Here is a 26636-nt window from a genome sequence, read left to right as displayed (position 1 = left end):
GCTGCACTGGTGCATTCCACTTTCAACACTGAGCCATGAAAAGCCAGACCTCTTCTAGAATGAATTATGCTCTTTTCAAAGTACTTCTGAGACATTGAAATCTGTGGTATTTGAGGAAATAGACGAGTGGGATTTCCTCAGGTGGGTACAAGTCACATCCTCAATCAGTGCTATTTTGAAGAGTCTTTGGTAGTGAGTAGCCTTCCTCTGGCACCAAGGACATTTATTTATTTAATGATCCTTCTTTTCCTCCCAGGATTTCCTGTAAGAGCTCCTGAGATTGTTTACATCTCTGTCTGCACAAATACCAGAGCATGGGTAGTCAGGTGATGAGATGGCCTGCTCTGGGGAGAGGTGATTTTTAAGAAGCTTTATCTAAAAAACAAACAAAACAAAACAAAACAAAAACAAACAACTTAGCACTGCAGACAGCTCTTGGCACTCATTTATTATATTTGTTATCTAGTTTGGTTTTTTCTTTCTTCTTTTTCTTTAAACTAACAAGTTCTAATCAGCAGATTCTAAAAGATCAGATTTTTTTTTTTTTTTTAAACTAACAAGTTCTAATCAGAGAATTTTTCCTTCTGCAGAGATTAAGAATTTGGGGTCCAGCAGATCGCCACCAGAAAAGGAGGATGTAAAGGTAAAGAATAATTTCCTGCTTCACTTTTTTCTTTGCACATCTATCCAGAGTTAAAGTGGAATGAAGATCAAGTCGTCATAAAAATAGAAATAAATTCAATAAACAGGCATGTGCCTAAAGTTGCTGTTAGAATAATTTGAAATCCATTTTCCTTTATCAGATTATCAATCTCTATCTTTTATGACTAAGCTTTGCTATCTTTCTGGGTTGTTGTGAATGCAAAATGATTGAATTCATTTTCCAAAACAAATTTTACTTCACGTTTAATGTCTACAGTTAATTGCCAATAATAAATTTTACCTATGGACAACTTTCAGGTGTGTTTCTGTTTAGGACAGATCTCTTCCTCATTTTTAATTCTTAAATAATATTAATTATAGTAGTTTTCTGTTTACATGATGTGATACATGTAGCATGTTTTTACTGATGTGTCCCAAGATTGTTTTTCTAGTTTGCAGAAATAAACAAACATTAAGTATAGCCATATATATATGTACATATATATATATATATATATATATATATACATATTTAAAAAACATACCTTATCTGACTTTATCTTTTTTAGTGTGTTAAAAGTCTAGTGGTTCAACTGAACGAACATGAAGACCAGGAGAACGTGGATTTGGGTATGTTCCAGAATATTGCTTTCCCTGCTCTCATGGGGCGTCGCAGACCAGGTATACAGTGGAGAAGAAGAAAATATGTTTTAATATAAAATAGTCCTTCCTGGGAACCTTGTCTACTTCTTGAAACCTATCCAGGTAAAATTTTCTGAAGCATCAGCCATAATATTATGACTTTAGGGACAGGACTCCATTTAAAATCTAAAAAAATCAACAAAGTAATCAGAGCTTTTTCTCAGCAGTTTTCCCTTGCCAAACACTGGCTGGAGGTTTGTCATGGTTATTTTGTTATTCCTATGAAGTGGCACTGCCAGATTCATTTCAGGAAAGCAACTGAGCCACTGGTGGAAGGTAAAGAGTGGAGTGGAAACAAGGAACATCATTCTGCCTGGCCCATACAGAGTTCTCAAGCATACCACTATCCCACATTGATACCCACGTGTCTCTGTGGAGCTGAACCTTTGAGATCTAACCCTCTGGTCTCAGGAAAAGGCCAGATGTGTGCTGGGGGTGTGGGTCTGATGGGAGTGTCCATTAGGAGGGACCAGGAACTCCCTCAGCAGGATGGAGCTGAGGGCCCCACTTGTTATTTAGAGGCAAGCTGAGTGTAATGAAGTTATTGGGGCATTTGAGGACATGACTGGGGCAACCAGCAAATACCAGTTTGGGCACTTAGATGGTCTGCAAGACCAGTGGGAAGCAGATGTACACTAACCTTCCCAGTTGGTTTCTCAATTTTAGTGAAGCTGAGGTAGCTGTCACACCTGGAAAGCACACATGGGCAGAGCATTCTTGGGAAGTGAGAGTGAAGAGGAGGTGGTGGTGACCTAGGGCTCAGGTTGATGTGAGATCAGGGAAAACTGGGCCAAGCCCAGGAGGAGTCAGATAGTGAAAGGGGTGACCTGCAGGGCCACCTTGAGCCACGAGTGCAGGGAGCTCACCAGAGGCCCGGGAGTGTGGCTAGCACATTTGGCAAACACACAACGGAGCAGTTACAACAGTTGGGAAATCCTGCAGCTCAGAGCAGACGAGGAGGAAGCGCCCACGGTGTCAGTTGACTGTGCTGCCTCTACTTGGCCACAAGCCAAAGGTAGTTTGCTGGATCTCCCTGCTCGAGGTGCTCCTGAAATTGGAACAGAAACTTAGATCTGCACTAAGCAATAAGCATGCCTCTAATATTTCTGCTGCATAAGGTAAGGGGTAATCATTTACTTCCAGAAGAGGGGAAGAGGAAGGAGAAAGGAAGGCAAACATCTCCTACAGATGATTGTTGTGGGCCATGAAGCCCGGAGCATAGCTGTTATTCACGCATACAGGATGTCTCAGCCACAAATTGCATCATGCTCCCAGGAATGTTAGCTTTGAAGAATGTTTACCAAGACAAATTGCTGGGGGAGGGGAGGGTTGGCTGTTAAGAGTATTAAATAGTACGATTATTTTGATATTAGATTTTAAAAAAAGTGCTCCACTCTCTAGCTGGTGTCCTTGCTGGGTAAGAAGACTTGTGCTACAGAAACTGTGGTAACCCAACCTAATCTGAGTGCTTTGTCAGCATCATCATCGTGTCTGGAGAGCAGTGTTAGGAAGGCCTTGGGAGACAAATGCACAGGACTTCCATCCAGTGATTTATGAAAAGGGCCAGGAGTGAGCCTTTCTGCTGCTAGCATTTGCTTTGTTGTTCATATACATTTCTTGGATTCAGATAAGCTCCCTGACTTCATGCAAAGAAAATGATAATAGATTTTAAAGGAACCTTCTGAGATAGAGAAGAGGGTAACAAACAGTGAGTAAGAGTCAGATGGTAAACCAGAGGCTGGGATGGGAAATGGCTCTCCCCAGAGGCCACTTCAAAACTCCTGTATTCTCCGTGTTCTTGTATTCTACACAGTCTCTGAAGAACTGCTGATAAAATCTGTATGTGGGTGAAAGGTATAAGACTTTGACAACTTGTATTATTCAATATTGTGGGATGAGAGTTGTGTGATCTCATAAATGGCATAGGGACTGTTCTAGGAGACCTTTCTGTGATGATGGATGTGTTCTTTATCTTTGCTATCCTGAGTTGCAGCCACTAGCCACCTGTGCATGGAATGTGTGACCAGTGTCACCAAGGAACTGCATGTTTAACTTTATTATACTGGACAGGACAATCCATAGGAAGTTCCTTTGTGTAATTCTTACTGATCCCTCAGATCATCAAGAATCACACTGGCCCTTAGTTTATACACCAAAAATGACTGGGTTGGAGGAATAATGTCTTGGATGGGTAATAGCTGCCTGGGAAACTCATCCAAGCCAGTACCCCCAGACCTCCTCGGCAAATAGTTGACAGTAATCCCACTCTCTGTGGATGGTGTAGGCCTGGTTTTGCTCCAAGGGCAGAACCAGCATTTGAAGTGCAGGGATCTGATCCTGTTGCTCTCACAGTGGAGACTGAGACTCCACGCCCTGGGCAGCTGGCACAGGGAGATGGGGCAAAGCATTGAAGGTCATGGAAGAAAAGAAAGTGGGTGACGTGACATGGGTTAACTCTGAAGGTAAGAAGAAGAGAAGGTCCGTTTGGCTCAAAGTCAAAGGGACTAAAAGTGATTTAAAAATGGAATTGACACTTTAAGCAAAACCAAGAACGATAGGGGCAGCAGCGATTGCTGTGCCAAGAAGGTGGGGAGTGACCATCCAGCGGGTGCAAGCAGACAGCCTGTGGGAAGGCAGTGGGAGGGTAAGGCTCACCTGCAGTGCTGGGGTCCCAACTCCAAACAGGGATGCAGGAACCCTCTGAATCAGCAAGGCTGCCCACAGCTCGATTAGTCACTGTCTCACAAATCCCTTCTAAAAGTTTGAATATGAAAAAAGGGAACTGTGGCTTTGGTTAAAATTTAAGATTTCCAGTTAAAAATTCCTCAAGGACTGTGAAGCCACAGTGTCAGTGTCTCAGGTGAATTTCAGAAGGTGTTGGAAGGTGATTCTTTCAGCCAGGTCTATTCCAGAGCCTGAGTGAGATTGTGATGTAGTGACACTCACACTGAAGCTGATTTTTGAGCATAATTAATCACACATGGTCTGCATTGGATTAAAGATTATGTGAAATTTATTTGACTAAAGTTGTATATCATATGACAATTGGCATGGAAAAAATGAAGGATTGGTGAAACTGAATGAGAAAACGAGAGCTATATGAGTGCTTTAACTTTTCCCATGGGGAGAGTCTTAGGGAGATTGAGAGACTGGAATTGGGCGGGGATATAATTGACTGTCATCTCTTCACTGGGGGAGTCTCAAGACCTCAAAACTCTGGCATGAAGCAGTGACACCTCTGTGTTACAGGTCTGCTGGCAGAGCGTGGGCTTGGTGCAAGTGCCAGTGATTTTAGACATAGCACTCTACTAAATGAGTCTTTTGGGAAAGAAAAATTACTCTTCAGAATTACAGAATAAATATTCACAGCAGAAAAAATGAAAATTTATAGCAAGTATAAGAAAAAGAAAAACATCCCCAGAGTTCTTTACCCAAAGACAGCTACTATTAAATTTGGATGTGTTTTCTGCCAGTGTTTTTCCACATAGTTATGTTGATGTAAATAACAGAATTTGTGTCCTGCATCATTCATTTACTATTACATACCATAAGTAAGCTCCATTTTGGAAGATAGACTATAATGACACTGTATGTTTTTCTACAAAGAACATGATGACTTTTGCAAGAAGGAAGGGAAAATCTCAATCCTCCCCACAAATATTTATTAGCTAATCCCCACTCCTTTCGAAATATGTATTATTGATTTTATAGAGTGGTCTGGTCAGCACATGCAGAAGCTCAAATCACAGCCAGTCTTTAAAACTTTGGGTCCTTTCATTGCTACTACTGTTCATTACTTACACATAATATGAGAAAATACGTAGGGTGCTGGGACTGTGGGGGTGGGCCCAGGGAGACAGATGAATCAAAACTGAATGTGGAAGGAAACTAGACTTGATTAACAAAGCAAACAACAACAAAAAGCTTGTGTAGAGACCAATTAGGCAGAGAAGGAAGCAGAAACAGACAGAAACGAGCAGACAGAAAACAAACAAACAAACAAAAAAATTGGAAATGGAATTAATACTGCTGAGCTACAAATTCTTATCTGAGGTTCATATTCCTCAACCTCGAAGACAAAATCCTTTCATGACCTTAAACAAGACCCAGGGAGAGAAACGAAACCCTCCCATAGGAAAAACATCAGCAAAGGGAAGCTGATAGAAAATGATTGGAAGATCCAAAGGAATGGCCCCTCTAGACCATGTTTTCAAGGTCTGCATCCCCATCTCATTCAGGGCCCTGGATTCTAGTGGCTAGCTAGGCAGAGACAACGAAATCCAGTCTAGTTTGGCAAACAACCAAATAAGTAGAACTAATTAGGTTAGTTTCCCATTTCTTCTTATATTAACAAACAAACAAAAAAAAAAATTGGAAATGGAATTAATACTGCTGAGCTACAAATTCTTATAAAGCAGCACAGTTACTTGTGAAAGTGAGTTTTGTGATGATTCCAAACAGGCTCTTAAGGGTGGAATCCTAAGATCCTGGGGCCATGTAAGTGGAAGCTGACCCCTCTATTGAATGTTATTTAATAGTACGTGTGTATCTATATTGAAATCTCAAGAATGTTGCATGAAACATGAAGGAAAATGAAAAGGAGTTGGAATAGGGAACTTTAGCAGAAAGCTCTTACCCTTCTGAAAATTACGTTTTTCAGCCTAATTTTCGTAGGTCTCTCTGTATGCCTCAGGCTGTAGATGCTTCTGTGGACTCTTTTCCTTTCTTTCCCCACACCACCCCCCCTCTTTTTGGTGGGGAGGCACCTCTCTTCCACACACTAATGTTTACCACTGATTTGGTTTTGAGGTAAAAGGGCTGGTGATAGAAAAATATTCCAAGAAGGTGATTGGGAATGTAAAGTTAATTGTGTCAATTTGGACTTAAATATTTTTCCTTTTGTTCACTTCAGTGAAATTTCATTGTGGGTGCAGAGGTTTTAAAATTGTTTTTGGTAGAAAAAATCGCTGACTTTTTGGAATGCTACTGCGTGTTACGAGCTCAATTTGATTCTCTTATCAAGCGTGTTCTGCCTTTTATACTTGTGGCTTTATTGTTTGGGTAAAATTCTTGTGGAATGTGAATGAAGCATTTTTCTTTAAATGAGACCATTGGAGTATCTTTAACAGATTTTTTGTCCCATAAATTATAAGAAAGAACATTCAGGGATTTGTAGATGAATTGCTATAGACTAGGAAACATGAAGAAACTAAAACCTCCTTGGAGGTGTACAGTGTATCTTACTGTCTTTCCTTCTCAGGAAACTTCTATAAAACTGTGAAATTAGAAGTCCCCAGTCTAGAATTCTCTCTGGTTTAATGACAGGTCTGCTATTCTGCTTGTTGTTTGCTCAAAGATATAAAATAAAAAAGAACTATGTAAAAATCCATTATGGTTAGGAGTAGCTTATCTAAGTACTGTGCTATCCTTTAGTTTTGTATACTGCCTCCACGTTCAGATTGGAGCTTTACAATTCAGAAACCTGGTCCCCCCACCCAGAGATGGTTGATTTACTTGATCTGGAGTGGAGTCTGTACATCCAGAGTCCAAAAAGAGTCCCAGGTGATCCTTAGGGGCTGACAAGGTTGAGAACTGTGACCAGATATCTTTGGAGACCTCAGCAATGCTACAATCACCCCGACTTCCTGGAATTTCTTTTCTTTTTTTTGTTACTGGGAAACAGGGTTCTACTTTTATTTCAACTGATTGCAAAGGGAATTAATAGAAACCTGTTTGTATTAGGTTTGCAAACTCTCAGTGATTATCAGTATCCATATTATAGATTTGGAGAACTATTGAAAACTTTGAAAAAAAAACTGAAAAAATTTCCCAACCATTTATACTTAAATAAGATGATGAAACCTTTGAAATTTTATGTTTAAACATTAAGAAGGAATCAAGTGACTGTAATCTGCTGTCACAGTCATTTATTGGATTTCGAGGTGCATAGAAAGGGCTGAAGGGTGGGCTTGATATTTACAGTGATCTCATAAGGGCATGGCTGGGGTACCTGATGTTTGGCATGAGTATTTCACACCTGTGGTACATTCTAAATTGCGTTTTTCTTTCGTGTAACAAACTGATTTAATCTCTGAAATGTGATTGAGGGAGGGGGAAAGAAAAGGCAGTCCTTTCTCTGAACTCTTAATTTTTTCCTTCTCCAAAATAAGATCCTCAACCCCAAATAAGCCAGCTTAGTGAATAAGTAAATTCCATAGATTCCATCCCCAAAGAACACTTTATTTTGATGTTTCAATCAATCGTTAGTTGATAAATTTTAAATAAGCATAAAATCTTAAGGGAACTGTACCTAACTTATGAGATATAAAACAAATAAAAAATATGAAACACATTCTGAAAATGGTGTTATAAAATTTGTTTTATGAAAAGTTAAGATGATACCCAGAGATTTCTTCCTATTTTCTTGCGGGAATTTCTTCAGAATATAGGCATGTACAACAGAATCCCCCTCTCTGAGGGATCCTTGGCAGCCAGCTTGATTGCAGGGAGTGTGTGTTTGTGGGAGTTGAGGGTTGTTTTTTTTTTGGTTTAAACCGAGTATCCAGTGGTTAATCCCTTGGAAGGGACTTTAGGGCAATTAAGATTCTAATTAGCTTTCATGCCAGGCAGTACAAGCTCTAACAGTTTATTGGGACAATTTGCTGTAACTTTTAGAGTGTGGTTAATTTGGAAGACTTTTTTTTAATGAAATATGGCCCCTCACTTCAGGCATGGGTGAGAAAGTTGAAGGATATGGATAAGTGGATGTCAAATAAAATAACAAAAAATCGGGATAAAGATGGAAGTTGAAGGCATTTAGAACTTGAGGAGAAAACTTTGAGGGAGCCATAAGGATTTATCCAGGTTCTTGAGATTTGTCTGCCAGTAAGGTTTCAACTAATCTGACTGAGAAAGATTCATCTACCTCATAGGTGCCAAATGAGAGCTTTCCGCTGGGGTTAACTTTGGAGATGGGAGGTAATTTCAGTATGTGATGTTTTAATGTCTAATTACTTCCCTCAGAATTGCATGATAATATCACATAGTAAGAACTTGAAAAAAAGGAAACAGAATTTAATGCTTTATTGTAATCTGCAAATCTAATAAGGGATGCAAACATTCATTTAGCATTAATTCCACATTTGGTGAATGTAGATTTTGTATTTTTTGCTACCATTCTTTAAAAATTTTTAATAAATTATATTTTTAAGGAAAGTTTTAGATTTACACACTTTGAAAAGATTTTCTTACTCTTCACCTAATTTCCTTTTTCTGTTGCAGGATCCCCTACTACATTTAGACTTCACGTTTTCTTAGGCTCTTTTCGGTTATGAGAGTTTATCACACTTTCCTTGTTTTTGATGTTCTAGATAGTTTTGAGAAGTGGTGGTCATGTATTTTGTAGGACGTTCCTTCACTGGGATTTTTCTGATGTGTGTTTTCTCAACACTGAAGTGAGAGTATAGGTTTCAGGAGGAAGACCACAGAGGTGAAGAGCTGCTTTCATCACATTGTATTGAGTCCATACTGTCAACATTATTAATCACCGTTGATGTTGACCTTGGTTCCTTGGCTGTGGTAGAGTTTGTCCTTTTCTCCCCTGTAGAGTTACTCTACTTACTCCCTTTTCCACACTGTACCCTTTGAAAGGAAGCCAAGTTATGCAGCCTGCACTTAAGGAGTGGGGAGTTATCTAAATACTTCCTTGTGGGTGGAGTACCTACCTATATTATTTGGAATTCTTCTACTTTTAAGTTTGCATCCCCCCCCATTATTTATTCAGCCATTTATTTATGTGTACATGGAGCTGTGGATATTTATTTTATTCTTTGGGTAAAATAAATAAATCTAATACTCTTTATTTGTTGTCAAAGCATTCCAGCTTTGGTAGTTTGGAACTCTTTTGTTGGCTCCTGTGTGTGTGTGTGTGTGTGTGTGTGTGTGTGTGTGTGTGTGTGGTGTGTATGTGTGGTATATGTGTGTGTGTGTTTAGGGTCGTGAAAATATTCTTTTTTATTTGTTAATTGAGGATACATGACACCATGCATTTGTGCAAACCCATAGAATCTTACAACACATAGAGTAAACCTTAATGTAGGCAAATTTAAAAAATTTGAGGTTGGGACATCCGAAGACAGAATGCAGAATGTGACAAAACAATTTAACTGCATTAAAAATGTATTAAACAGGGCTGGGTTGTAGCTCAGTGGTAGAGTGCTCACCTTGCACGTGCAAGGCACTGGGCTCAATCCTTAGCACCACATAAAAATAAAATAAAGGTATTGTGTCCATCTACAATTTTAAAATATTTTTAAAAATTTATGAAACAAACTTGATGGACATTATTTTGAGGAGGAGGTGTGGATCTAAGTAACTTTGGAAGTGAGTAGAGCTTGTAAGAATAAAGGCAAAATAAGCTGCAGAGAAGCACTGTTGTGTAATTATTAAATTTTTTCTTCCCATAGGAACACAGGTTAACAATTTTAATACCACCCAGGTACACTGGGATGGAATAATGAAGCAAATGAGTTATGAATGGTGGGTGTCAGGTTCTTCACTGTTGGAGTGGTGGCTTAAAGATGAGCAGGAAGAGGAGGATAGAATAATCCATGTGGTCATGTTACCACGAGAGGCCTGTTGTGCTCACTGTGCAGGACACCAAACACTGAGTTTTGCAAAAGAGTTTATTCATAAGACGACCAAACAAGAAGAGATGGGAGCCCCAAGACTCAAATCTGCCTTCCTGTGGGTAGAATAGGGTTTCTTTAGAGATTGAAGAAATAGCGGGTCTGAGGCATGGGAAAAAGTGATTGGAGGTAAAGTGAAGTAATCAGTGGTCTACACGGGTGTCATCCCATGTCACGGCTCTTCACAGGATGCATGTTTAGAAACTGGCAGCATTAGCATGCTCAGTGTGGAGTTTTCCGCCCTTTCATGTCCAGTGGTCACCTATCAGATACTGGTGCAGGCCCAAGTGGAGATACATCCAAGTTCCTAGAAAACAACTTAGGCCACCATTACCACTGTGACCAATACCTCAGAGGTGCTACACCTGGCAAAGCTAACAGGAGCATACTGCTTAGCTGTGGGACTTCTAAAATTGTTGATGAGAGCAAGTAACTAAAAGCAAGGGAAGCTAGAGGGTTTATTCAGGTTTCCCTCTAGTTTTAGTAACAGGTTAGAGTTGTGCACATTATTAGCATGCACTCCTGTTTGGTTAATACAGACATGAATGACTGTATATAGAAATATTTGTGGATGTGTGAATCCATACAGGTGGGGGTGCCCACATATATCTTCTTGCTGTCAGTTGAGACATCCCAGCAGCATATGCAAGATGGGCCTGTTTAAAAACCAGGACTGCCTATCCCATCTTATGAGAGATGATGTTAAAATTAATTACTTAAATTCTTTGCTCATTTGATAGCTCACATTTGACAAATTTACATTGTGAATAACCATATAAAAGTCTGTACAGCATGAATTTTGAATTTTAAAAGTGTTGGTGTCTGTGAAAAAGTCTATGGGATGTAAGACACTTTGGTTGAAGGTTTGGGGAAATTGGAATTGGAACATGATCAGGAAAAACTTAAAATGTAATTTTAGACGTTGCTCTCTCTAAGCTCCTGCATTCTTCCTACTGTGAGGAATTTCTTTCTCCTTAGGCTAGAGCAAGATACCTCCCTATCCTTCTACCCTTTCTCTGACCAGACTCGTGGCTCAGATCTCCACTTCTCTTACCCCCAGGGCTCCTTACTTCCACCATCCATACCTCCAGGTGACATATCCACGTGTCCACAGCATACCTCCAGGACAGGGGCTCCTTCTCTTCCTTGTCCTCCTCCTTCTGTCCCCCTTTCTTTTATTTAATTATTTTTTCATGGTGTGATCTTTTTGGAACTTCCTGGCACACTGGCATGTTGCAACTTTGAAAATCCAGCTATTATTGCCGAGGTCAAGATATGACTATTTTGTCTTTAATGTAGAATGAATTATAATGAAAGGAAACTTTATACTTAATATTTAAAGCTTATTGAAAATTCTTTTAAGTTTTTTACTGTTGTAATCTTTGATCCTCACAATAATCCTCTGAAGTACAGACATTATGATTTCACTTTAAATGTGACAACTGAGGCTCAGACAGTATGAGTGACTTGGTTAGGGCTATTAAGTAAACAAGTGTGTGATCTGCTTTATAGGTGTCTCCAAAACCCATGATTTTTCTTTTTAGTGTGTGGCTCTTTGATAAGACAATAGTTCTTGCCCTTAAGGAATTTGGGGACCCATTGGAGGATAAGAAGATTTCCCAAATACTAAATGTAAATATTGCTTTGAAGAGACTTCATTTTATCCAGGTTGAAAGGCAGGTGACACTTCCTCCATCTGAAGAGGATGTAGGAAATTTTCTATGTGGGTTTTCCAGAAGGCTGAAACGTCAAGTCCAGGGCATTTGCCCTGGATGATTTTAACCTCATGGAGGTGATTTTTCTAAGTAAAGGACTTCTAATTAAAGGTGGCATGGCAAGACGAAGGCATCTCCCATGAAGTCATTTGCATGCTTACACTGAACTGGCTGTATGATATCTGGTGATGAGGTGGGCCTGGGGTATATCACTGAATTCCGCCAACTGCAATTGCAATCAGCCAGACAAAGCAATTTATCTATTGAATATGAATGAGATGTAAATAACATCTTGAAGTCACTTAAATGCAATTATATTAATAAAATGGGGTGGAAAAAACCCACCTCAATTACTATAGAAAACAATGAGGATAAATGACCCACATTCAGGGGAAAGTCTTTGGCAAGTGGGAAAATGATCTGGCTTAAAAATAAAAGGCTGTGCAAACAATGTTTTTGACTTCGCTTTACATGTTAACTATGCATGGCTGGTAAGTGCAAATCAATTCATTAAAAAAATATGACTATATTGCAAAGCAAATGAGGATATTGTGAAGTCTCTTGATACCAGAGGTATTTTTCACAGGCATTGGTTGGATAGTTCTGATAGTTTTATTGTCAGAATGATTTCTGTATCAGTAATCAATTGATATGTAATTGGTCAACGTGGACTGTGTTTTGGAGAAATTAGATAAGATTAATCCACATGGTATCTCAACTAATAGAAATGCCTTCTACCAAGTTCTTTCATCTCTTTCTGTCTGCATTGTCCTAAGGTTCTTCTAATTGATCAGTGATGGTCAAGGGAGGAGTAGACTTCTCTGGGAACTTGTTGACCTGGGTTTATCATCTTCTAGTTTAGTGACTCTGAAACTTCACCAGGCATGTGAATCTGCCTGGGATAGGGACAGTACTCGTTTTAAGTGCAGATCCTGGACCATGCTCAGAGATCTTGATTCAACAGTCCTGCATTTTATGAACACTCCCTCCGGTGCTGATGTCATCTGAGTAATTCTGCCCCCAGACTCTGCTCTCTCTACTGTTGGAGTCTCCTGACCACTTTGTCACTTTTCTACCAACTTACTAAAACAAGATAGGAACCCTGCATTACCTTGTTCTGTCTGCAATTTAATCAAAAACCTATCTCCTTTCCCATAGCACCAGGAAAGTATAAGAAGTTTATCACTCCTGTCCCTTTAGTGAAGCAAGGCTGCAAAACAACCACCACTGATTCAGGATGATGGCGTGAGTATTTCTAACCTCCTCACAAAGTCTGCATCTCAGTAGAGCTGAAGAAAAAGATATTCTGATCCAGCACTATTATTTTAGTTTGGTGATTGCATTAATGGAGGTCCCCTTTCTTTGGTCTGCAGACATCTGTGGAACTATGCACACCCCAAGTATGGTCTGGATCGTCAGAGAACAATGTGTTTTCTGTACTTATAGCTATTGTTCTTTTTACATATGTAGATATTGTTGTAATAACCAGAACAAATCTATTTTAAACATTCTGCCAGAGTTATTGTGGCTTTTTGTCAAGGTATATGTTTGTAATCAGCAGACACTATAAATACTTTAGCTGTCATGTTAAGGTTTTTCACCCACAGGTAACCCATTAGTATGAATTCCTCATTCAAAAATGAGGCATTTAATAAATGCCTGCAATGTCTCAGCAACTATATTAGGCTCTGAAATAGACCCAGTGTAAAAGCTTGTACGATTTTGTGTATCTTCTTATTGAAGGTCCATGTGAATTAAAACCCTTACTGGACATAAGGGTTGAGAGTAATTTATAATTGTGTCCAGCTGATTAAGAAAAAATATATAACTATTCCTCAAGTGGAAGACCACATAGTAGAAAATATATTCGTATTTTTATTTAGTTGCAATGCTTGCAACAATATTCCAGTTTTACTTTGTTCTAGATGTATGATTATGTAGCAAACCATATAAAATTGCAGTAGTGATTTACATAATTCTGATTTTTTATTTGAAATTGAACTTAAGTGTTCTCTACCCTTTCTCCTCTGTCTGAATTCACTCTCCCCAACCCCATGGGTCAGAATTAGCTATCACAGAGCAGGCCTTGCAGCATGGCATGGCAGTGCCAACAATTTGGGAAATAATTAAAGTGAAGAGTTGAATGTTACCTAAGACACATACTATTGTGTTCCCAGTTGCCAGAGCTAAATGGGTCCTCATATTGTTGCCAACATCCTTCAGTGTATTTGGGCATCACACACAGCCTCATTAAACACAGCAAAACAAAATACTTCTTGCTGTTACTCTTACTGAAAGAAAGCCTCAAAAGAGACTCCTTTTGTGGCTCTGTGGATCTTGGCCACTCTGCTTGGTCTTATTCAGGTCACGTGTATCTATGTGCCTGTGGGAGTAGGGAAATAAGTTTGAGCCATGCCATGATTTATGGGAAGGCAGTAATGGGCTTCTACCGAATGCTAATCACTGCAGGGTGTTCAGGGAGACTGTGTAAGAGCTGCTGGTTTGCAGCAAATTGTCGACTAGCTCTGTTGAGATGGACTGAAAGTTTAGATGGGAACTATCAAGGTGTCCAAATCCTTGTGATGGACAGCCAAACTTGGTGAGAATTTAGGAAAATACCCCATTTGTGCTAAACAATAGTAGATAACTTTGCACAAATCTAATGAAATGAGTTACAGTTTTACATGAAAGTTAATGTCTCCAGATCACGTTAGGATCACAAGGACGGGGAGATGGGACTGTTAAGTGAATTAACAGAACTGTTTGGCTTTCAGATCCCAAAGCTGCTGCCCAAGCTGCTGAGGGTGTGAATGAATAGACTGCTCTGGAGGGAACCTCCTGGTTGGATGGCCTTCATTTGTCTGTGGATCAGGCTTTCTGGCTGTCCACACACATAAACCTCAACCTTTATCTCACACCACACAGGGTGGCTTTTCCGAGAAATGATACTCTAGTTCCCGAGCAAAACATGCAGCCGTGTTGGAGGCTTTTCTTGAATCACAGGCGGCTCTTTCAACCCTGCTTACCTTCCTTCTGCATTTCCATTTCCAGCAACAAGAAGAGGGGAGTTAATGATTCATTTGCTCCCCGTGACCTTTTGAATAACTGGACTGTGAAGTATCAGCGAGACTCTTGGGCCCCCTCTCTCCCCCTTTCACTTTCCTAGTTTGGCTTTAATATTTACAGCCTCCTTGTTGGTCTACATGCCTGAACGCCTGAAGGAAGCAAAACATTTATTGCCTCTCCCTCCCCGCGTTCGGGAGCTGTTTCATCCAGCCTCATTCCTTCCTTTGACATCACTGGGGAGGCTTGCCTCCTGGCTGGCACGAGCTCTTCCTGAGTCTGTTCATTTCACCAAAACAAAAACATGGATTCTGACTCGGACTCACCTTTTAACTACTCCTGGCCTTCCTTCCCCAAAATGAAGATTCGGCGAAGGGCATCCAAACAAGGTAGATCCCAGGATCTTTTGTTTCCCCCGAGTCAAGCTGGGCATCTTCATATTCTTACCTTTCTTTTCTTCATTTCTTTGCCAGCCTGTTTTCAGATGAAGTTCATGTTTATACACGTCTTTCTATAGCTCTTACATGTAGACTTCGGAGGTAAACCTACTCTTTCCCCTTATCTTCCTTTCACTTTAAAACTACCTTTGTATTATTATCCAAGTATAATATTCTCTCTCTCTCTCTCTCTCTCTCTCTCTCTCTCTCTCAAAAAAGGGAGATTAGTGAAAGGTAAATGTTTTGGATTCATTTAATCAGTTACCTTGGAGTTACCTTGACAATAAAGTCATGTTGATTTAAGCATGTTTAGCTTTGGTGAGATTTGAAAAGAACTGTATATGGGCTTCATACCTACTTTCTGCTTTTACCTACTTATTTCAGTTTTTAAGTATGTGTTCATTTAAAAAATATTTTGTATCTAAAAATACTAATTTATTGATTTTATAGATGTTATAAGGAAGGGATTCGGCAAAAATAATTTCAATAAGAAAGCCTGTTTATCTCCAGGGAATATAGTCATATACTAAAAGGTTTATTAAAAATAGTGCCAAATAAGCAAAATCATTTACTACTCAAGAAAGAAGAGTGATTTATCAACAGGATGATGAATAATGGAATGGGCTTACCTGATTTATTCCCTTTTTACTTGCTGCTGTTGAGTAGCATGGACCTTGGAAACCAAGGGGCAGGTTGCTATCTGTCCACAGTGGAGGTGCCCTGAGTAACTGCTCCACCATCCTTGACTGGGTACATAGGGGGCAATTTTTGCCTTCTGAGGTTAAAAAAAAAACAAACAACAACAACAAAAAAACCAGTAGTGAGTAACCCTTCCTATCTTTTGTCCTGTGCAGGAAATTGTGTGGTTATGTTTTAACTCAAGGAGAAAAGCAACATTTTCATGAACTTGTGAGCAGAAGAGGTGATGTGTCTTGAAAGCAGGTTGGCCCTGCAGCGCTGGCCCTTGGGAACTAACCTGTTCTGGATTCTATTATGTAGGGACAGATTGTCCCATGCTATTCCCAGAGGATGATGGACTCATGTAGTCATCAGTATACTAGTTAGCTTCGAGAATCTTCTTCTTCCTTTCTAAAATAAAATAGAGGTGTTTGCATTCTCATTTGCTCTTTTGCTGGGACGAAAACCAAGGAACGAGATGAGTTGACTGACTGTCCAGGAGCGATAGGTGTTTGGAGATTCCCATGCTGTCTTGCTGCTGTCCTTGAAATGCTATCATTGGAGACCTTAATAGTTTGTATTCAGCAACTTCTTGTTATATTTTCTTGTTATCCTATTTTAAAAGTTAACTTATTTTGTACCTTAGAAAAGAGTTTTTTCTATTTTATACTATTGTATTGATTTTATAGATATCATAAGAAAGGGATTTAAAAAAAATTCAACATGAAAGCCTATAAATCCTTAGGGGATATGATCATATCAAAGGGCCATGATGCATGCAAGTTACCACAAATGATTTTGGGAGAAATAAACCCACAAGAAAGCTGTCCTATGCTTGTAAAAAGCAAGCTTGTATACAAATAGAAGATGAAGTAAAATGTTAACAAGGGACAAATCTGGGTAGAGAATTTATGGTGTTCTTTGTGCTGTTCTTCTTATTTTTTTTTTTTTTTTTAGCTTTTCTGTAAATTTGAAATTATTTCCAAATAGTAAATTTTTTTTCACTTTTTATTGGTTCCAAATAGTCTTTTTAAGATTGTAATTTATTTTCAAGAGGGGAGATACACTAAGGCCCTAATATTTCAGAGAGAATGTTGTGAGTTGTGATGCATTGAAAGCTTTTTGAGGACAGCAACCACGTGTGAGACTGCTACATCTCCTGTGCCAAGTCTCACCTGGTTATGTGGTTGATATGTTTTATTTATTTTTCTATTTAGGTTGTCCACCTGGTTTTTGGATGCCCATGTTGTTGGGGGTCTGGGCAGCCAAATAACCTAGAGGGATGGACCAGGGAAAGCCTAGAAAATGTATTAATCACAGTCTTGCTTTAAATCCAAACTTGGAGCATGGCCAGTTTGAGCTATAACAGAAAATCATAGCATAGCTATGTATAAATTAATTCTGATTCAAGTGAAAGCAGGTATTTCGAATCCGAAAATTAACTCTTTGCCACTAGTAAAAAGACAAGTGAAAATAAGGTAGGTTGGTAGCTGAGAGTTGGGAATTGTTAGGCTGTGTATCACACTTCCTGTCTTCATTAAATAATGGCGGCCTAGTTGTGAAGAGAAGGATTGGCGTCTTTTACGTCAGCTGGACGAATTCCCAGAACCATAAACTCTTAGAGCCAAAAGGGCCATAGAGACAACCTGTCTCAACCACTTCATTTTCCACATGAGGACGACAGGGCTCAAAGAGGTGAATGGATGGAATTATCCATTTGTTCAACAAGCACTTCCAGAGTGCCAGGCCTGTCCTAGAGGGTGGGGCGCAGTAGTGACTCTGGTAGATGCTGTCCCTGCTTATGGGGGTCTTTGCATTGGGACTGGATCCCACATTTCCCAGGACCCAAGTTGAAACACCCCCAAAATCTGTTATTTCAGTTCCATGACCAGTTTATGAAGAACTGTGCTCTCTTGACTCTTAGAGACTGATGCAAATATTTCTGTCAGTCTTCAAAAGTAGGGTGATCTGAACTTCTTCCTCATTTTCTCCTTCCTTTCTAACAAGCACCAACATCACTCTTAGAAAAAGGCACTGGTCACTGGGGAAATCATGAAGGAGGATTTGAGGTCTTGGAATTTCTGGCCCTTTAACAAACCTTCTCGTAGTCAGTCAAAAATATGCTCTTTTTTTCCCTCTATTTGTACCCTGTCCTGGCTCTCCTTCTTAGTGTTCCTTTTCTTCTGATACCCCCTCCTGTCCTTGTTTTCACATTTTTTGATAGATACACATACATATCCACATTTCTGGCTTGGATAGAGGGTGATGTGAAAATTTGCAGAGAGGGTTTGGTAATAAGAGGAAAACCCAACACACCATATTTCAACTGTGTAGCTAGTACTTTCTCATCTTCATGCCTTCAGGGGAAAGAGAAAAGGATGTTACTTGGAAGCAGGTCCTCTGGAAGTGCCTGGCATCTTGAGGGCTGGTGATGAAAGCTGTGAAAGCTTAGCTGGCCAGAAGTCCTCCTGGAGTTCTCAGGAGGTGCCCTGGGTCATTTTGTGGGCAGCCCCAGGACAGGCTGTTCTGGGGGCCCAGTGGTTAATGATTGGAATGAGCCAGAATCCACAACCGTTCTGCTTCAAGGGCTCCAGGAATGCCTGGATTTTTGTTTTCTCGGTTTTAGTAGGAGATTCAACCCCAAAATTTAATGTTTATTAATCAAAGAAGTAAAAATATAGGGATTGGACCTCATTGAAGGCTCCCATAATGATTGTTCAGTCTTTAAAACGCATACTTTAGCCTAAGTCGTTGGGCCCTAGGAACTGTTGAAATGTTCTTCTCTTGGTGTCTTCTGTTCACTTATGCAGCTTCTCCCACTCTCTGCTGCTCCAGCTCATATGCCTCTTGAATGATGTACATTGTGAAGAAGGGCTTTCCTCCCTTTTTTCCTTTTGCAGGCTCCAAACCAGTCCACAGCTGCCAAGAGAGGCCATGCATATAAGACATTGTGAACACCTTGGGAAGCTTAGATAATACTAAATTTTCTGTAGTCATTGCCAAAATAACTAGTATCATGTGACACTTTATTAATCACAATAACTACTTTATACTAAGCTATTACAGGTGTTTGATACTCAATGATACCTGGTTCTGAAAATAACTCTGCAATACAGATAGTATCTGTTTTATAGATGAAGAAACTGAGGCTTAGAGAGTACCATAATTTGGATATGATGTGTGTCCCTCAAAGGTTCATGTGTTGGAAGTTTGGTCCCCAGTGTGATGCTACTAACAGGTGGGCCTGATGGCAAGTCATTAGGTCATTGGAGACACTGCCCTTGGAAGGGATTGAGGTAATTCCTGTGGGAACCTAGTTAGTTCTCAAGAGAAGGTTATTATAAAAGAGCAAGACTGGCTCCTTCCTTCTCCCAGACATCTTGTCTTCTGAGGATTTCTCCTTCTTCCACCCATTTCTGCCATGACACCCATTGCCATGATGTGACAAATTCAGGGGAGGCACTCGCAGAGTTGGTGCTATGCTCTTTGGATCTTAAACCTTTTTTTTTCCTGTATAAATTACCTAACCTCAGATATTTTGCTATAGCAACAGAAAATGGACTAATACTGAGAATTTTTAAGTTATTCCCAAGGCCATACCAGGAAATGCAGAGAATCAGGAATAGCAGAATAAGGAAGGAGAACAAATGAAAGAATGACATATGAATCAAGTGTTTTCCATATGTGTTATCGTGTAAAGACCTGCATGTTAGATGTATCTGTGACTTTCATTTATTAGTTTGGTCTCTGAGGCTCGGAAAGGAGGAATGAGTTGCTCCATATTAGAGCCCATAGGTAGCAGAACCAGGCCTAGAACCAGGACACTGGACTTGAGAGGTTTTGTTCCTCCCAGTATATTTTGCCATCACTTCATAGAGATAAGGGTTGGAGAAACTCAATGAACTGCTGCCTTGGGGTCCAAAAGTGTCATTGTGTCTTACTGTCATAGCATCTCCTTCTTCTGTGTGAAGTTTTTAGTAGGAAGAGAGGTGGCAGAGGAAACTCCAGGGGAGCAAGATGAGAGGACTGTTTATAGGCCTGGAGACCTCCCCCTGCACACAGATGTGCTACTTATCACATCACTGATGGACTGAGGCCTGGAGGCAGGCTGCATTGAGGAAAGGAGCAGGTGAGAGTACTTTCCAGACCCTGGAAGTCCCCAGGTTTGTCCCAGGCACAAAGAATGAAGTTAGGTTGAATGTACTGGGAATGGAGGCAAGAATCCTGAGGCCACTGTTGCGGCTTATCTCCTCCTCCTCCCCCTCCCCCTCCCTCTCCCCCTCTTCCTCCTCCTCCTCCTCCTCCTCCTCTTTTCTGTGTTACCCAGGCTGATCTTGAACTCCTGTGCTCAAGTGATCCTCCTGTCTCAGACTCCCCAGTGCTGGGACTATGGGCATGTGCTGTAACACCTGGCTTGTTTTGGCTTTTTATTTTATTTTTGGCTCATTTAGTGTTTGGCAGGCAGGCACCTATTCTGAAAAATAACCCTTACACAGTAAATATTTAGAGGTCTGATGATGTTTCAAGAATTTTAATGATCATTTTTAAAAGTGAGTTATTTTTAATCTCATGGGCTTTCTTGTTCTTTTCCTCTTTTCCTTCCTCCCTTTTCATGAAGTTTCATTGACTACACACATGCACACAGGTGTGTAACCATGTGTATGTGTGTGTGTTTGGTCTAGAAATTCCCCAGAGGACACTTGAATGCCATGGGAGGAATGAGTCATTATAGAAAAACTTATTAAGGAAGAGAAACATTTTCATAAAGGTGACATAACCTGCTAAGATTTCTTTGGCTCTCAATGAAGATAAAGTTTAACCTCATACAAAGCTGTTTCAGTTCTAGACTCTGCCTACAGGCCCAAATTCAGTAGAGGAGAAGAGACCCATTGCAAGCCCTTTGCCAGACGACACGGCCACATATCCCTCAAGGTTCCCATTAGTTAAAACAAATACTTTGCCAAAAATTTTTAAAGTGATTTTCTCCCCACAACCCTGTGCCTTTGTTTCTGGTTTGCTCAAATTCTTGGGCAAGGTATCTTCTCCATTAATCCCTTTAGGGGTAAAGGAGAGAGTATTATCCTCATGTTCAGGGGACTTCTCCCCCTCACTCCTTGTTTTGGGGAAGGACAAAGTTTCCTATTCAGAAATGTTAATTACATAAGGTTAATGACTAAGTCCCACAGGAGAGATTAGGAAAAATTCCTATTGAATTTCAAGGTGGAGAGACCAGTTCAAGATGGAAGCCATCATGAAAGGGGTGTCAGTTTATTAGCCTGTGGTGAACTGTGCCTGGACAGTTAGTTTGGTCTGCTTAGCATCCTTCCCCTGGCTTAACAATGTGCACATTCTTTATGGGATATCTCTTCCATTGCTCTGGTCACAGATCCAAATGATGCTGTCCACATGGCCTTGCCTTCCTGAGTACAGTGGAATGGACATGCCATACAGAATGGATCAATTGTAGCTCTCTTCCTACCTGGCCTCAGTGATTGGCCCAGGAGGCCACACATTGCCAAAATAGCCAATGAGAATCCTTCCTTGGGATTTTTCCAATTGAAGTTTGGAGGCATATACCTTTCTTCTTGGATGACAATGCTGGAAGGATTGGATTGGAAGCCATTAACTAGAAGAAAATAGTCTGTGTAGGAAGAAATTCTGTGAATGGGTAAAGAGAAGCAAATGGGGGTGTTCTAGGCTCCTGATCTAGTCTCCGAGGTCCAAGTGGCTACCCAGGTTCCAATTAAAGCCTTGGATGTCAAATTCTTTTAGTTCCATAAGTTTCCCTTATAAGCCTTTATGAAATGTCTTCCTTCCTCCTTTTATTTTTGTTTTAGCAAATTTAGGTAAATGTCTCTCCCACTTCCAACTAGAAATCCTCAAATTGTCCTTTAAGATGCAGTTTGAGGGTCCTTTATCCAGAAGGTCTCCCTGAATTCTCTCAGAGGTCAAGATTGTACCCTTTGTGCCACTCTTCCTGATGTGTATTTTTAGGATAGCCCTTCTCATCCTGTATCACAGCAATTATTTAACTGTATACCTTAAGACACGGAGTTCCTTGAAAGGAGGTTGGCCTACCTGTTTCCACATCTCCTGTGCCTGGATCACAGAAAGCAGGTAGGAAATATTAAAAATATATTTCAACATTTACTTGAAATATTGACCCACACTATACCAAGATACTCTTCATTTTGCCAATAGTCTATCTTATTTTCATGAAGTCCTATTCTGCAGAAAGTTGGACAGAAAGGGTAAAGAGTATGTTTTAATTAATTTATTTATATAAATATATTTATATGAATATTCATTTATATTTACACAGAAAACTTGGTCTGATGCATAATGTGAACATTTTTGGTAACCATTTAGTATCTTTAAGCAAAATATTGAGCACCTCACATTTCTTCTCTCCACCCTCTTCCTTGCCAGGTTTCAAATGTGATTTCTTGGAGAGGGTAGAGGGCACTTAGTAGTGGGAGGGGCCCCAATCCCTGAATCTGCAGATTGTTTTGTTGTCTTTGGGATCTTCCTGGGTACTGCTGTGGACTAACTGGCCTGGGCTCTTCCCCAAAGCATGACTGCATTGTTGCTGGCTGCTTTGGCATTTGTGACCAAGATCTGTGGTTAGGTTCCTCCCACTGGTGTTGGTCAGGACCTGGTGATTCTCCTTCTGGTTACATTCTGACTTGGCCCTATCCTGGCTTTTATACTCCAGAACTTTGGAATCTCTGCCCCTGGTCGCTGGCCCCGATGCTTCTTCCAGAAACATCTACCACATAGTCTCTTTCTTTGCACCATGGTAGACCCCATGTTGGGCCTGGGTGCTCAGCTCAGCCACTACTTTCTTCTCCCCAAGGCCTTTGGGACTTTAGGGAATCCATTTTCACCACTTGGGCAACTGAGAGCAGCCCAGGGAGGGGAACCTGGTCTTGCTGCCTTACCTTGCTCTCCTACCCAGCGTTCACGGTTTGTTTGTCATCATGATGGAATAGGGCAGCCTACGAAGTGATCTTCAGAGCTCCAGATGGAAACAGGAAGTGCCTACCCTTTTGCAAAGTGACCCCCAGCCTATCTCATAGTGCTCCCTGTCACCATCCATGACAATGGAAACCTCATTATGAATTCTAACAAATCCCGTATCCCCATCTCTTTCATGTCTGTCTACCAAGAGGTGCCCCAGAGGTTCTCAGGATAATGGAACAAGATCCAGAAATTCAGCTGAGTTTATCAACCAGAACAACCCAGAACAGTTTGGAGTAATGCCAGGCAGTACTTGATGTTCATCATTCATTCAAAATGTTCTTATCAAAGACACACACAAAAAAGTGAAAGAAGTTATATTTCCAAGGATAACTCTTTTATTTTACCAGCGCAGTTCCTTGTATAGAGTACAACTTAATAACTTTTGAGGATATTTAGGAAAACAAAGCCACATATGTTCAGAGATGAGCACTGGAGAATTAAAGCTCCTTATGACTTTTGAAATGAACGGTCATTTTAAGGTACCAGCAACTTACCATAAATTATGCAAGATTTGAATTATTCACTGATTTCCTTGTGATGATGACATATGGGGCATCTTTAACATCAATTTGTTTACATTTTTGGAGGGACTTGAAATGGTCTTCCTATCAGAGGGCCTTTGGTTTTATCCTGGTATTTGTATAATGTGTTAGTTCTCCTCCCTTCATTTGCTGAGTTTTTCCTTTGTGTAGACTAATTTGCTTTAGGCCTTGGAGAATTGCATCAAGAAGGAAAGGAATTGTTGGTTAAATACAATCACACCAAAATCCACACACCACACATGAGTGAGTATCTTCCCGATTGCTTGGAGGAAGCAAGGGCAGAAAGAGGTCATTAACACACCTGAGAGTCCTTTCTCAAACATAAACGCAGCTACTCTTAAAGGCTACTTTGTATGACTGTAATTAGGAATGGGGACTTGGAAAGGTTTGGGGGAAATCCTGTTACCCTAGAGGACTCTGTTTTCTTCCCCCACCCCTCTTTTCTCTCTGCGTCTTGGGTATTGCGATGGAAAAGTCTTGCTTTCTTCTTCTGGGTCTTTCAAAACACCAGAATAGGACTTTTTTTTAGGACCTGATTTTAGAGAACGAAGTTGTAGTTGTTATTGAGAAGGGGATTTTAAACATCTGTTCTGACTCTGCTGGAGAAACAAACCGCTCTTGCCTCTGGAATCCATTGGCTTCTGTGATCAGCCATTACTGAGAGGCCTGACCTCTTCCCAGGCCTTTTTTTTTCAATTTAACAGGATCCCAGGAAGAGGAGGTCAGTTCTGAGGGAACTCTGGGCATTTAGAAGGGTGTTAGACACTCTCTAGTTTGGTGGACAAAGGCTCCCAGGTTCTCCCAGATACCTCTTGGGATAAACTAAAACCTACAGGGTGACTTCAGCTTACATGTGACCCACAGGAAATTCCTGGGCTAAGGATAATTTTGGAATTTGGATAGATCCTCTCTGTAACCTCAGGTCCAACTCAGAAGAGTGAGGCCAAGAGATTTTTCCAGGCCAAGACTAATATCAGGAAAATCCCAAGAGAACCTTAGAGGAGGAATAGTCCAGGAGATAAACTGCAGTTTGCTTCTGGAAATGTTCACTTTCATTGTGCAGCTGGGTGTTTTCTTTCTTCTGGATTACACTGGGACCATTGGAGAAGAGTCTCTCTGTCCATTTCAGAACTTGGCAAAGGTCCCTTTGAGTTAGAGAGTCTGGGAGACAGTGCACTACACTGACCAAGGACGGAGTTGGTCTCTGTTACCACTGGCTTTCTGTCCTGGTTCAATCACTTCATAACGTGGGCAGGTTACTCACTTTCCTTGAGCCTAAACTTTCTTGTCTACAAAATGAGTATGAAAATACTTATGTAGTTATGGAGAGTACAGTTGGCAGATGGTTCAAAACAAAGCTGTGTACTCATGGGAAAACATTTCTGGTTAATACATGTACATGTATGTTCTCTGATTTGGTTGACTTATTAATAATGTACCATTTTGCATGAAATTATGCAGTTGTTCTTTGACACAGAAAGCATGTTTTAAAAATATGACTTGCTTTCATTTGTCTTATTTTAGATGGGAAGATGATTTTTCTGAAATTTTTTAAAGTCTAGGAATTGTAGATCATAAAAAGTTGAACATAAAAGCCATGAGATCAATTGGTTTCTTAGTTTATCTTTCCAGTCTTTTCTCCTCAGTACTTTGTCATTAAACAAAATGAAATTATACATTTACTGCTTTGTGAATATTTTCTCAGCAGGATTCATGCTGTCATATCCTGGCAGCAAGTCACAGGGTGAATAATACCACAGGCCCAGGAAGTAGGCAGACACACCTAGGTACAAGTCGCACTGTAACACATTAACAAAGCTTCTTAATAAGAAAATACCAGACATTGCTCGAATTCCAATTTCTTTGTTTCGAAATATGATACACAGAAATTCCAATTATTAAATAGAGTACACAGAGCCTCCATGGGGGGGTGCCTGTGTAGAGCTGCCATATTTGCATGTGACCTTGGGAAGGTACTTACAGGGCCCCAAGTTTCCTCATCTGTGCAATGAAGTAATAAATAGTACAGCTTCAAAGGATTGTTTTGAGGATCAAATGAGTTAATAAATTTAAGTTTTAAGTGCCTGGTTCATGAAAAGCACATTTCCGTTAGCTGTAATAGTGGCATCCAGCACAGTTGTCCCCTATGAGACAGGTGTTCAATAGATTCTGACTCTCATGGTATCTCATATCTTGCTCCTGCTTTCTGTCTCTGAATGTGCACATTTTCCATCTTTACCCCATCGTCTTTATTTTGCAAATCTATTTGCCGTATTATTCCTCGGGTAAGAGGGTATCTATCTGATATTTTAAATAAAGGTATTCAACAGTGATATTTTTGGGCAATGGATACCACAGGGCGCAGGAGCCTCATGGGATACATGTTCTGTGCATCAGACCCAACCAGAAAGTCACCTATCCCACCAGGAGGAGCAAAATAAACTTACCACCAAAGTGGGGTAGAGGGCAAAATGCAGAGGCAGCAGAAGGAAGGCTTGGAGGAAAGGGAGAGCCTCTTGGCTGTGTAGAGGAATAAGCTCTACATGGGGACCTCCTGGAACCTCCTGGGAATAAACAGGGATGTGCTTTGAGGATATTTCTAAGAGTCATTAATGGGGGCTGAGCATCCTAGGCTGGCAATCAGTAGACTGTCAGTAAATTTGAAAAAAGAAGAATGAATAAATGAATGAAATAAGAAAGTGCCACTCCCCCACGTCCTGGAGTAGACAAACTCAAGGAAACCTCCAGAATCTGAGAAAACATTGCAGAGCAGTGGAGAATGTCTCTTAGTTTTACCTGGAACAAGTGTTTGTTCATTTTAAAGAAGAAATTATTCATTTCTCCTGTGAATATTTATTGAATATCTACTCTGTGTCTGGCATGGCTCTAAGGTACTGGAGCATTCAAAGCTACTGTTCTGTTGGGACTTCCATTCTGGTGCCAGGAAATGGACAATATATGATAAACATGTGCAATGCTCTAGGTGATGGAAAGTGGTCTAAGAGAAAATAAACCTGGGCTTAGGGGGTTACCATGTTATATATAGTGGTCACTAACATGATTCCTCTTTGATATGGCAACGTTTGAACAGAGACCTTAAGAAAGCAGGGTATCCGGATATCCAGGGGAAGAAGCAGTGCTGGTAGA

General features: G+C 40.3%; 1 protein-coding gene across 5 annotated transcripts in view; it reads left to right on the top strand.

Moving 5' to 3' along the window:
• The window catches only part of Arhgef28 (Rho guanine nucleotide exchange factor 28), a 309587-nt gene that overhangs the window by 165277 nt on the left and 117674 nt on the right, over positions 1-26636 (top strand). For 4 of the 5 annotated variants that reach the window (XM_047556977.1, XM_047556976.1, XM_047556975.1 and 1 more), the window contains 2 exons: positions 591-643; positions 1212-1272. In XM_047556977.1, the coding sequence (XP_047412933.1) occupies positions 591-643; positions 1212-1272 (114 nt within the window). Of the gene's footprint in view, positions 1-590; positions 644-1211; positions 1273-14979; positions 15199-26636 lie in introns of those variants that run through there. The other variant, XM_047556979.1, reaches the window with a different exon arrangement.

Source organism: Sciurus carolinensis, chromosome 6 (assembly GCF_902686445.1).
Source record: "Sciurus carolinensis chromosome 6, mSciCar1.2, whole genome shotgun sequence".
NCBI classification, from domain to species: domain Eukaryota; kingdom Metazoa; phylum Chordata; class Mammalia; order Rodentia; family Sciuridae; genus Sciurus; species Sciurus carolinensis.
Note: the sequence above shows the minus strand (reverse complement) of the source record. Positions and strands in the feature narration are given on the sequence as shown.